At 38.6% G+C, this 13072-nt stretch overlaps 1 protein-coding gene across 3 annotated transcripts; it reads right to left on the reverse strand.

Moving 5' to 3' along the window:
• Positions 1 to 5065: 5065 nt before the first annotated feature.
• hormad1 (HORMA domain containing 1) lies at positions 5066 to 12945 on the reverse strand. Of its 3 annotated transcripts, none has more exons than XM_038710527.1 (16): positions 12927 to 12945; positions 12322 to 12383; positions 11617 to 11761; positions 11435 to 11498; positions 10657 to 10693; positions 10449 to 10469; positions 10196 to 10222; positions 10032 to 10099; positions 9181 to 9332; positions 8175 to 8332; positions 7836 to 7904; positions 7389 to 7449; positions 7019 to 7071; positions 6380 to 6463; positions 5854 to 5907; positions 5066 to 5476 (listed from the first exon to the last, which is right to left on the reverse strand). In XM_038710527.1, exons 2-16 carry the CDS (start codon positions 12352 to 12354, stop codon positions 5381 to 5383), a joined length of 1122 nt encoding a protein of 373 aa, XP_038566455.1. In that variant the 5' UTR covers positions 12355 to 12383; positions 12927 to 12945; the 3' UTR covers positions 5066 to 5380. The 3 variants fall into 3 exon arrangements, with proteins under 3 accessions (XP_038566455.1, XP_038566454.1, XP_038566456.1); XM_038710526.1 differs by lacking the exon at positions 12927 to 12945 and adding an exon at positions 12638 to 12738; XM_038710528.1 differs by lacking the exons at positions 6380 to 6463; positions 12927 to 12945 and adding an exon at positions 12638 to 12738.
• Between the last annotated feature and the right edge of the window lie 127 nt (positions 12946 to 13072).

Here is a 13072-nt window from a genome sequence, read left to right on the forward strand (position 1 = left end):
TGAATCTGCTGGCCCACTACCACCTGCTCTCAGTCTCCCCTCCTTTTATCATTCCTTATTCGGATCAATACTGTTGACTCCACTGCAGTGTCTCTCAAAAGACAAGCTGAATAGCCTCATGTTGGCTGTTTAGTGGGATCTCATGCTTTTTAAATTGTATACAGTATGGAGGCCAACTTCACGAGCTGATTAAGGCATGCATGAGAAAGAAGATGCTTTTCTGTCAGGGCACAAGGCAGCAGGCGTTATCTATGAAGGCCTCATTCTTGCAGCTCATTCCATGGCTACTTATCGCCACCTTGTGGTTGTTCAGGATGTTTCATTCCTTCTTGTTAATTCATCCACTGCTGTTACAGTGAGGATTCTTACTCTCTGTAAACATACAGTGGTGGAAGAAGTACTCACATACTTGGATAAAAACAGCAGTACGACAGTTTAAAATTACTCCAAGCAAAAGTTCTGTATTCAAAAGTTACTTGCTCCAACTGTCCTTTTGAATCTAGTCTTAAAACTTTGCCACTGCCTTCTATCAAATTAAATTTGAAACTATTCATATTTTGTACTGAACTGTAACTGCACTGTTTTTCTATCCCCCCATTTAATAGCTTTCATTCATTTTTTGCTTATTTTTATCTTCTATTTTATTTTATTCTTTATTACATCCTATTTATGTCTTTTGCTTTCGCCATGTGATTTAATGCCTTTTTATTTCTTATGTGCAACACTTTGAACTGGATTGTTGTTGAGAGATGATATATATATATATATATATATATATATATATATATATATATGTATAAACTTGCCTTACATTATCTGCATAATACTGTATACACCAGTACTCATTATGCAGATTGGATGGTTTCAGACTGCCATACTATATTATTGGACAAATATTACTGATGCATTATACATCTAAGTAGCATTTTGATGTTGATGCTGATTAAGATTTATTTGGGTAGTTTCATCTACAACAATCCACAATATTTTATGACCTGATAATATAGTCAAGCCCGAAATTATTCATACCCCCGGCAAATTCTGACTTAAAGTTACTGTTTTTCAACCAGCAAGTTGTTTCTTGATCAGAAATGACACAGGCGTCTCCCAGAAGATAATAAGACGATGTACATGAAGCATCATTGTGGAAAAAGTATTACTCATCTTTTCTTTACATTTGAACAAAAAGTGGCATGTCCAAAATTATTCATACCCGTCTCAATAATCAATCGAAAAGCCTTTATTGGCTATTACAGCAATCAAATGCTTGCTATAATTGCTGACCAGCTTTCTGCATATCTCCACTGGTATTTTTGCCCTTTCATCTTTAGCAATGAGCTCCAACTCTTTCAGGTTGGAGGGTCTCCTTACCATCACCCTGATCTTTAGCTCCCTCCCACAGATGCTCAATGGGATTTAAGTCAGGACTCTGGCTGGGCCACTGCAAAACGTTAATGTTTTTGTTTGCAAACCATTTCTTCACCGCGTTTGCTGTGTGTTTTGGGTCGTTGTCGTGCTGAAATGTCCACTGGTCCCCACTGGTCTGCAGACTGCCTGATGTTGTTGAGAATTTTGATGTATTGCTCTTTTTTCATGGTGCCGTTTACTGTGATTAGGTTCCCTGGTCAACATTAGGTTCCCACCACCATTTGACAGTGGGGATGGTGTTCTTAGGGTTGAAGGCTTCTCCTTTTTTACATCAGGCTACATCATTGTGGCCAAACAATTCAATTTTTGTTTCATCTCACAACTTCTGCTGACCAAAGTGCTGTACACATGGAATCAATTAATCAGAATAAAACAACAAGATAATAAAATACAACAGAAATATAGAACATTAAAATAGTGGAACGGCCAATGTAACCTGCTTATTCTGTGTTGAAAGCTAAAGAGAACAGGTGTGTTTTTAGCCTGCTTTTAAATTAATCTACAGATTGTGCAGATCTAACATGGAGATCTAAGGGGTAGGCTATTCCACAGCCGAGGTCCTGCCATGTCTTCTTTGTCCAGATGAGGATTTTCAAAGGGCAAGTAGGCTTTTGTGTGCCTTATCTGGAGAAGCGGTGTCCTCCTTGGTCTGCGTCCGTTGAACCAAGCGGTGTGCAGTGTCCGTTGGACTGTCTGCCTTGAGATGTTGCCACCAGAAGAGCCCAGATTCATCAGGATGGCCTCGGTGGTGATCCTTGGATTCTTTTTTACCTCTCTCACTATCCTCCTGGTCAGCACAGGTGTCACTTTTGGCTTCCGACCACGTCCTCAGAGATTTTTCACAGTTTGGAACGTTTTGTGTTTTTTAATAATACTTTGCACTGTAGCCACTGGAACTTCAAAACATTTAGATATGGTCTTATAGCCCACAGGTCCTCAGTGAGCTCCATTGTCTTAGCCATGACTATCCACAAAACAGCAGAGAGCTTCTGATTTTCACCTGTTGAGTTGATTAAGACAGCTGTTCCCAATGATGCCTCTTGTACATCGTCTTATTATCTTCTAGGAGACGCCTGTGTCATTTCTAATCAAGAAACAACTTGCTGGTTGAATAAAAGTAACTTTAAGTCAGAATTTGCCAGGGGTATGAATAATTTTGGGCTTGACTGTATATGTCGTAAAATCGAAGACTAATCTGCAAAGTAACTAAATGTAGTGGAATAACATGCGCAATATTCCCCTCTGAAATGCAGTGAAGTAGAAGCATGAAGTACAGTAAAAGGAAAAAAACTGACAATCCAGTACTTAGTTACTTTTAACTTTGGTAACATACCATGTGCTGCAGTAAGTGCAGTAAGAATGTTTAATCCTTTTAGGCTTCTATTTAAAAAAAAATCACTTAATGCTTGTTTTAATCTGCTTATATTTTTTCCAGAAAATATTTGAATGACATATTTTCTGGATTTCTCCAACACCTCTGGCCACTCACTACCTGATTCCAAAGGGTTAACAGGGATTGGTGTACTCTGCAGGGGAAGTGCTAATCAGCTCGGAAACATTTGCTGCCCTTCTGGCAATGTCAAAGGGGTCATGGTCCCTAAGCTGGATGTCCACTCCATCCCTTGCTCCTCCCCCTCCTGCTGTATAGCCCAGCCCCCCCTGGGGGCCTATAGGCCCTGCAGGCACAATCACCGCACGGCGACTATAGGCGCACAGAAGCTGGCGTTAATCTATATGGAGCCCTGGGATGGACTGCGGCTGTCTGTCCATCAGTGTGTCTTGCCTTGACCATACCCAGGCGGCCCTGGACCTAAGCTATTGACTCAGACAGGCCAAACCCAGATTTCTGATTGGTCTGCAGAGGCATCCAACGGGCCCCTCCTGCTGTTTGGCCAGCTGATTGATCTGTTAACACTGGCCGCTGGACGTGTGTCCCTGAATTTAATTTCAGAATTCATTTCTGGGAGACGTGTGTGTACAGAAATGATGTAGAGTCCCAGGATCCGAGTGAAGGACTGAGGGTGGACGCAAAATAAAATTGCAATTTAGATTCATTTCTCCCCTCCATTGTTAGAAATCTGGAACGTGCTTTGATGGAAACACGTCTACAATTAAAACATAGTCTTATGTTGTTTTTTCATTTTCAACTAAGATGTTATTGAAAGTGGTCCATTATCAAGTCTTTGTGCCTTCATGTCTCCAAGGGTGACACTGTGGGTGCTAGATGAGACAATTTCTCCAAATGTGTATTTTCCAGCGTACATTTCTTTTTATTTTCAATGCCATTGGATACTTTTTGCCTTTTGGGCGCTATATATTGTTCATTCCTGTGATAAAGTGTTTATAATGTCTATAGCAGATACACTAGTTATCTACATGACTAGACCTGTAGAGGTGCCTTTACCGTCATTGCATTTCATCACATCAATACCCACAGAACCTCCTGCTGTCAAAATAATAAAAAGTGTTGAAAAATGCCACTGGAGTCGGGCTGTGAGGTGAGGCAACCCTGATTAATTTCACAGCTCATAAAGCTTACAGTCAGTGTGCTGGTATGTGGGTATTGTCCAGCATGGATTTCCCAGTCCATTCTGCTTTACGCTTCTTCGTTATCAGAAATACCCATAAAAAACACACAGACAATGAAACAAATGTGGTGGAGAAGACAATGCCCGTGTTAGGAAGTGAGGGCTGATTTGATGGAGTCTCTCTTGCTCTCCCCCCTCTGGCCTGCTGCAGACAGAGAGGTGGGGGCTGCTTGGATATGCATCACAAAGGCTTCCTGCAGTATTGATCCGCAGTGAGTTAAGGCAGTCTATCAGCAAATGTCCCTGTCTCTGGGAAAAAACAATAGGAGATTAAAAACACACAGCTTGCCGGGCGGGAGGCTGCTGATGGGCCCTTATCTGGGCCCAAAGGTCACTGTGTACAGATATAATCCACTTTCACTTAACAGCTTCATTTAAGGCTCCTCACATGCAAATGGTGGCATTTCTGGGTCTATTCAAAGATGGAGGTTTGTTTTTCAAGAGACAGGTGAAGTTGAATTTTCTTTCCCAGAGGCAGAGCAGGAGGTTTTTGCTGGCAGGAAGCTGAAACTGTTAAATCTTTAAACCGTAGAAGACAACTGTATTTCCTCTTTACAAAACAGGAGGCAAGCACAGGTGTCTGACAGTGTCTTAATGCTGATGGAAGCAGCTGCTGAGCATTACAACCGTATGGCCTCCAGAGCTGCTTTACACTCATCAATTCACTTTCTTCCAGAGCATAGGATATAAAAAAAGATAAAATGTCAAAAATTAAATACACACATACTGTACACAGACAAATCAGAATTAAACGACTGCATGTAAAAACTCACCTACACTCAAAATGTACACATTCTCACCACTACTCACACCATTTTGCGAGCTGTGCGGCACAAGGGAATAACCAAATCCTCTGCATACATTTATAATCAAAAATTATATTAATAAAACACATCACTTTTACAAGCATTTATCTGCCCAAACAAAATCATCCAAATACTTGAAAGGAGATAATCCTTTCCTCCTAACTCGATTAGTGACATTGATGCTCCTTAAAGTACTTTGCTAGAACACTTGTTTGTGCTATAAACTGTGACACCAGGCAACACTGGATGCATTTATGTATTTTATTCAATTATGAAATCTGCCTTTTAAACAAGTAACTCAGAATGCTAACATCAAAACAAACAGCCATTAGATCAACTTAATAAATCATTAATACATTTGTTCACCAGTATTCCAACTTATATTTGCATTGCATTAAAATAAATTGTAGAGCAAACAAACAGTTATATCACAAATGAATGCTAAAAGGGATGTGGGATTCCCTTTAAAAACAGCTATGTAACATGTCAATTGAAACTTAAAAAAATGTCAATGTAAATCAATAGAGCAGTGCTGCTGTGGTAACAGCGGGTGTGAGGTCAGAAGCGTTCCTTGGGCTCGCTGAATTTGCGTTTCTTCTTAGGAGCGGAGGTAGACAGCGTTTCCTGGCTGTTTGGGATGTCATACTGAGAAACCTGAAAGCAGCAGAAGAAACAAAAGTCAACCACAGAATTTCTACAGACAACATCCCACTCTGAAACCAAAGTGATCAGTGCTGACTCATCTGTGAAACAAACAGGGTTCCTACGCATTTTCCATTTCAAAATTCATCATAAATCTCAAAACAGATTTTCAGGCAGAAGTACAGCAGTTTTATCACCCTAAAACAAAGAAGTGTTTTCCGCAACAAATACAAATACTGCATGTTGAATGAAGTGATCCGGGGCTGCATACTAGTGTCTTACATAATAGATTAAAAAGTGCTTTATTATTCGCTAGCTGCATTTACAGCTTTATGTTTATATTAGGATCAGATCAGAGTTTATACGTGCAGTAAGGATGAGTTTCTCACCACTTTATCCTTCATAGCTGTCAGCTTCTTGTTGTTCACAGTCAGGTTTGTCTCCTGCCCACACACATACATACACACATCAAATACATCCATAAGAGACAATCTTCTGCTGTGCTAATCAGCCGCAGTGGTGTAGTTTACCCAAATACCCAAATAGCCCAGTTGTAGGTCAATGCATATAAACATCCTAAAAGATTTAAAATAACCTGAGGGAAATCATATTTAATTGTGGAAAGTCTAGCTAAATTAAATGGCTTACCACATTTATGAAATAATCACTGCCTCAAAGAAAGAAACATGTAAATCTTACTTTTAGGTCAAAACATTGCCAACTCAAAAGAGCATTATGGGTACAATGTGGCTAACCTATGCTCAATCATAGAGACATCAATTCTGCTAATTGGTTGATTAACAAAGCAAAGAGACTTAATGACAGGTGAATAATGTTTAAGTGGTCTCAGGTCATCTAGCTGTACAAGTGTAAGGAGAGAATTGGTGGCTGTTGAGTTTTGAGTGGCTGACTGACCGTAGTGGACTTGATAATCCGTCCACTCCTGGTCCTCTTCCGGGCCACCTCCATGTCGGAGGTCTTCTTCACCAAAGTGTCGAGCTGAGAGGGGACAGATGGCCTGTAACGCTACCGACCATTAAGTGCACTTGAAGTGGCACTTTGCTTCATGTTTACGCAGAGCCTGCAGTCATTATGCTTTTTCAGACTGCTAAGAAACTCTTAACATTTCTTTTGAGTTGGTGACGCCTTGTCTATACATATATACTTAAACCAGTTATGAAAAGATTTTTATCATTGTGTCTCTGCTCCCATCAGTCATTACAAAAACAAACATTGAATGCAAGAAGGGATGGATCCCCAGTGAGCCCAGACCAACAACGGCAGACAAAAACTGGTCTTCCACTTCTTAACAAAAACCTTATTCCCTTCTTTTTTTAATACCTTTAACTTTGTTACATTTACTTGCTGTTGATTAGGATAATCTCCAATTTTTTGTTTTGGTTCCTCACCACCAATATCCACTTGACAAGGAAGAATGATGAATCAAGCTACTGGGATTAGAGTATATTAATGTAATGTAGCAGAAGCTAGAAATTATTTTATGTGTAACATGCTCTGATGTGTTGAGGTCTGTTTAGAAAAGGCCACACCTACCTCTGTGGTTTCCTCACAACTCTCAATCTTCTCATGACAGCTCATCTGGATCTCTTGAGTTCACAAAAAAATTGCTTTTTTGTGTTTATTTTAGATTTCGCAGTTTAATAATTGAAACATCATGAAATCACAACTCAATGGGAAATTATGTAAAACCAACAACAAAGATATCTGCCACTGAATTTTATTTCAAGGGTATTCAACTCCAGGGGAGGCCTTTAGTTGAAATTATGACACTGTCAGTTTTTTTAAGGACCTGATAATACCCTTTTATATCTACTTGCCTATAAGAATAACTACTTTAATAATCCCCATGGGGCCATTTTTCTTACTATGTACACAGTTCAAGTGAAATGTGAGGAGGATTTACCAGTGTTGTCAAAGTCCGTGTTCTCGTAGTCAGGTTTCTCCCCATCTTCAATCATATGACTCTAAAGATTAAAACATGTTATCTGAACACCGTGATCACACAGTCAGCATACTGACCACATCAACCAACTGCTTTTGATAACACAAACGTCTGACCTGTAGCCTCACTTGCATTTGCAACATTTAGGCATTTCTCAATTCACTTGTAAATAACAAAGCTGTTCAACACATTGCACTCTGTCTTACATTGTGTTACAATAAAACTAAATTCACACAATATTGTCTTTTGTGAGGGTTAAGAATCATTACATCTTGAATCAAATCAAACCTTTTTGAGTCATCACTTCTTGGTGTTTTTTAAGCTCTTTTATCATTAATTTGATTACACTGATCACTTTGCCCTGCTGAGTGTGAACAAGCTTTATGTCTGAGTTGTTTATGTACTGACCTGCAACAGGACGCCCTCCTCCTCCATCTTCAGAACCCACTTCTCCGTCGCATGAACACTCTCCTCCACCTGCAGACATTTAGCAACATGCATAGCTCAGCTGTCAATCACATATCAGCTCTTGAATGTGCTGACTGCAGTAAACCTTGGTGAGTAGGAGACAAAGGCCATTCAACTGTCCATTAAAGACAGTGAATATAAAAAAAGAACGAGGAGTTACTAAACTCTAACATATTTATTATAGCACATTTAAAAGGTTTTACAATGCCTCACTGCCTACTTCAAGTGAGGTTTAACATTTTATTTCTGTCCCTTTGTCTCAAGCTTCCTTTAATTCACCTGCTCCAGCCTCTGTCTCTCTGTGGCCATGTCCAACTTCAGAGTGTGGAAGGGAGTGGTCACCTCGCCCATGGTGAGTTTGACCGGCTCCTTCTCAAATTCCATGGTGTCGCCGTCTGCCTCTTTGAAGCCCGGCGGCTGGTAGTCCTGAGGAGTGGCTGGAAAACAGACAAACAAACAGATGGAAAGAGAAACAAACAGAGACAAACAAAACCTGAAGAAGAATGGGACTGGTCATGTATAAATTCGACAGGCTGACAAATCCCAACCCGGTACAAACACACTTTCTAATTCTAGCACATTTCTTCCCACTCTGATCAAAGCAGTGCATGATTTTACAAGCAAAGAATTTAGTATGTATATCCTTGTGGTCTTGTTTAATGTTTTAACAACAACTGTCAAAGAGAAATGTCATCTTACTCTTCAGTACTTGTAACAACTGTTTAAAAACACACTCTGTACATGAGGAATTGCTTGTCTTTACAGCCTAACATTTTAACTCCTGTTAGCAAAGACAGATAACTATAAGGCCACGTGCCTTGTGAATCTCAGCAGAATCAATTTGTAGATCTTTGTGATAAACAGGTGACAGGAGCATTCTCAAAATTATCAAAATATAAATAGGCAGTAAAAAAAATGTTAATCTGAGGAGATAGGTGATAAACTGCAGCCTAGACACGTTTAAATACACTTAAATGTAGCAGCACATGTTTGTGTCTGATGTGTGACTTATTTCATCTCCTTTTGAAACTGGTGGTCTTTCAGCAAGACACTCAAGTCAGATTAGAGCATCAGCTAAAATGTGACACAAATGCATATAGGCTTTGATCAAAGCTGCAGCACATGTAAGAGTTCAAGCAGCGCAGCTCACGACATTTATAAAAAACAAATCTAGTTAGTGTAATATTAAACATGTGCACAGCATTAACATCTTTAGCTCGTTTTACTTTACTGCACTTGCAGAAATCTTAACTATGGTGGGCTTCTGTGTGTTTGCTTGTCTTACCATTGTCATAGTAAGCCAGCTTCATGTTGAGGCAGACATTGTCTGGCAGAGGACCCAGATTCTGCATCAGAGTGTAGAGCTTCCTCACCAGCAAGATGCTGGCCTTCCTAGTGTTGCCGCACGGCATTGACACCTTGTTGTTGTTGTTGTTGCTGCTGATGAAGAAAAGAGGCAGGATGAGAAGTGAACACAAACCATCAGCCCAGTGCTGCTTAAATATCTGTTCCTTCAGTCACTATGCCAGGTAAACATTATATTAAGGTTTTTGGTATGTTCTGTGAACCATGTTGGATTAGAAAGTTCAGTCACCCTTTACAGGTGCCTAGGTGGCAGGGGCCTGTTCATGACTGGAGAATCTGAAACTACTCTGACTTTTAACACTCCACCTGTTAAATGCTGTTGTAGCACAGTGTTGCTGCAAGTACAAGTCGCTGAATGAAATAAGGGACCTTTTCAAGTCTGCTAGGTCCATCATTCAAACATAGTTTATGGCAAAGTATCCAAACTACATAACTTCATTTTAAATCATTTTAAATTATAGTAAATGCTTAGCTACGGTAGAAACCTAGTTACATTACATGCTTGAGTTTCCACACTTACTATATCAAGTGTGCCATGCTGAAATGTGTATGTAACGATAAAATGAGGTTACAGAGTATATTCAATTGTTTTATATTCTAACTTCTGAACCACTTGTGAATTTAAGGAATAAACAATGTTAAAAGGGTTAATTCATGCTCAGTCACAATTAGACCAAAAGGCAAGTCACTTACTGGGATGCGAGTGTAAAACCAATTTGGAGATTATCCAAACTTGTATTTTCTTTTAGTAAAAAGTGAAAGAAAACATACCTTTCAAAGTCCATTTCTGCTCCTTTTGCAGTGTACTGGATCCTAAACTGGTAAAACTCAGTCACTTTCTGAAAACAAGACAATAAACAGCTTGTTATTTCTACATCTCTATTGCAGCAAATTATTGTTCAACATCAATGGCAAGAAGACATCCTGGGGGTTACCTGGGGGTTCTCTGGGTCAGTGTAGATCTAAAAAAGGACAAAACATAAGCATCATGATTATTTCTGGATGTCTTTCAGGCCTTATAGAAAAGACTAAATGCTACACAACATCAGCTCAAAACTGAGTCTAGTTAAAGCTTATCTCTTTGCTACTGTGATGTTCCCAGGCAGGCTCCTAAGCCCAATGTGTTTATCACAATTAAACGTTCAAAAAGACAACACATAAGCAGTCAAATATGAACAAAATACTTACAGACATAATTACTGTCCGCAGCTGGTGGGGGAAAAATGACAAAAACTTTGACCACATTTGTTTTTATCAGACAGGGGTAAAAATGTGAATACAGACTTACTCTGCTTGTTATGTTAAATTAATTCACCACTTAATTAAATCTATTTTTAATGAAGCAGACGAACATGGCAAATTGTCTGATTGATAGAAAAGGTTGAAAATGACTCACATACTTCTTCTGGATAGCATCAAAGCAACCCTGCATCCTGGAAGAATTTACAAAACACACATCTAATTATCAGGTTTTCAAATCCTCCAACATTGTCCAACATACAGAATGAGCCCTAAATCATCGTCATAATGTTATTTGTTATTTGGTGTAAGTGTACTGCATGTGATTTGATATAATGTGAAATAGTGTAGACTGTAGCTAGAGGCATAAAACAGATTTGCCAGTAATACATACAAGAATAAAATAAGGAAAAATATACAAATTAGTGAAAAAATGTCTATACAAAAAGGACTGTTGAAACTGCAATAATAAAATGACCCCTTTTTAAGGAACATTTCAACATGATAGTAAGAAATAATTTGTATTTTCTTAAATCTTACTCTCTTTACTCAAAAATATAAACAGCTTATTTTTGTGTGAAACTGAAATTGTGTTACTTGCATTCATAAAAAGTTCCACAAATCATTCCACACCGATTTAACAAAAAAATCTCACCTCTGCCCTTCCCCTTATACAATACCAGCAACTATTCAGAAAAATATCAATATACAGATTGTGTTTTCAGAGATCTCTTACAGTTACTTTTATTGAGCTTTTATTTATTGTTTGATCAAAAAATATTGTTATATTTAACTCTGTCACTATCACCCCGCCTGATCCATGTTATGACTCAAACAAACATCATATTTCAACAGGAATTACTGTATGTCCCCAAAATGTTGTTTTGTGACCCTGATCAAAGATCAAAGGTGGCCAACAAGTTGTTGTTATTTACCATTGAACAATCTGACTGGCACCGGGACAGCTGCGCTCCTCTTTGAGGATCATCACTTTCTGATCTGTGGGAAGAAAAAAATTGTAATTGTAAAAATCTAATTGTAAATATTTCCAAATGGTAAATTGACCTTGATAGCCACTGTGATGCGCGAACAAATACATTCCCATGTGTAAACTAACCTTCTACATATTTGTTCCCATAGGCTTTCTCTGGGAAAAGGCCCCGGAGGTATGTGATGCCAGACACAGCGATGGCCAGAAGCTTCTTTATAACAACTAAGGACTGCTGCTCTGAGAGAACCTGATTAGGCAACAACTGAGTATCCTGTATGAGTAAAAGAAATTAATCTCATACTGAGTCCTGCTTAATTATCACAGTTAACACAAACACTAGAAATCGGCCAACAGCTGCAACATATGCATATTTCAACATATAAAAGAGTAAGTTACCCAAAAATCATCTAAGACAAATTTTTAAAAAAGCTAAATATTAATTATGTGAATGTTAATAATATGGTTTCTGATAAATATTGGTGTGAATAGTCCTTTTACAAAATCTGGGCTGCGAGAGCCCTCAAGCACTCATATTTATATAGTGAAATAGAGGTATAAGTTAACGTTACAGTAACTAAGCATGAAATAGAAACACTAAAGTACAACCTCAAAATTGTACTAATTTATACAAGTAAATGTAAAGTTACTTAAACTAAAAACTGTAAAGCTACTTAAACTAAAACTGTTACAAATAACGTTATGGAAAAGAACAATTTAAACTGTATAGTTTTGCACAGTTAGTTAACAAGCTAAAGTTAAATGTGTTCATCACAAAACATTTAATCTGCTTTAAGTTAGCTATCTCAGTCCAACAGTTAAGAGTAATTTTACCAGTGAAGTTCTCGCTTGTTGTACACAGGCCATTGCATCAGTGAGAGATAACAAAATAAAAGCTGCAAAAAAACACAAAGAAATTACCGGAGGAGTAACAAAGTAGCCAACAACATGGTTTTAGATAGTTTAGTACCATTATATTACATTAAAAACTACAACCAGAGACGTTTTTGCTGCAACAAAGTTAATGTTAATAACTTCAGGTTGAGCATTAGGTAACGTTAGCTTATTTTTCTATTTCTGTCACCCTGAGATTGAGCCATCTCTCTGTATTGTTACTAACCGAGGCTGTTGACAATGAGCTTGTACTTACATAGTAACAATAAAATACAATTTTCCCAAACAATACAGCACAATCCCTGTTTTTTAAGATCTGCAAGCAAGCTAAGCTAAGCTAGGTATTAATGTAAAACAACCGTTCCCGCTAATTGTTTGATTGACGGGCAAGAACAGTTAAACAAGTAGCCAATCACTGAGCGGGAGCTTGTCCAATGTGTAAAATGGCTGCCGTTCCTCTCTTAAAACTAGTTGTGGTGTATTAATTCATTCATTCACACAGGACGGAGTGTAATACATTTAAAGTTAAAAAAAAACAAACATACGTGTTGCATCGATATTGTATATTTTCTGTTGTCAGGTGCTTTGTGTTGATGCAGCGCGGCCCCCGCATCGCCCCCAGTCTCCACTTTGTAAAATCATTGGGCGACGGGCTGTCAATCACAGAGCGCTGCGCTGTTACTGACATTCC

Source organism: Micropterus salmoides, unplaced genomic scaffold (assembly GCF_014851395.1).
Source record: "Micropterus salmoides isolate LMB-PRFRI ecotype aquatic unplaced genomic scaffold, ASM1485139v1 Ms_hic_scaffold_11, whole genome shotgun sequence".
NCBI lineage: Eukaryota > Metazoa > Chordata > Actinopteri > Centrarchiformes > Centrarchidae > Micropterus > Micropterus salmoides.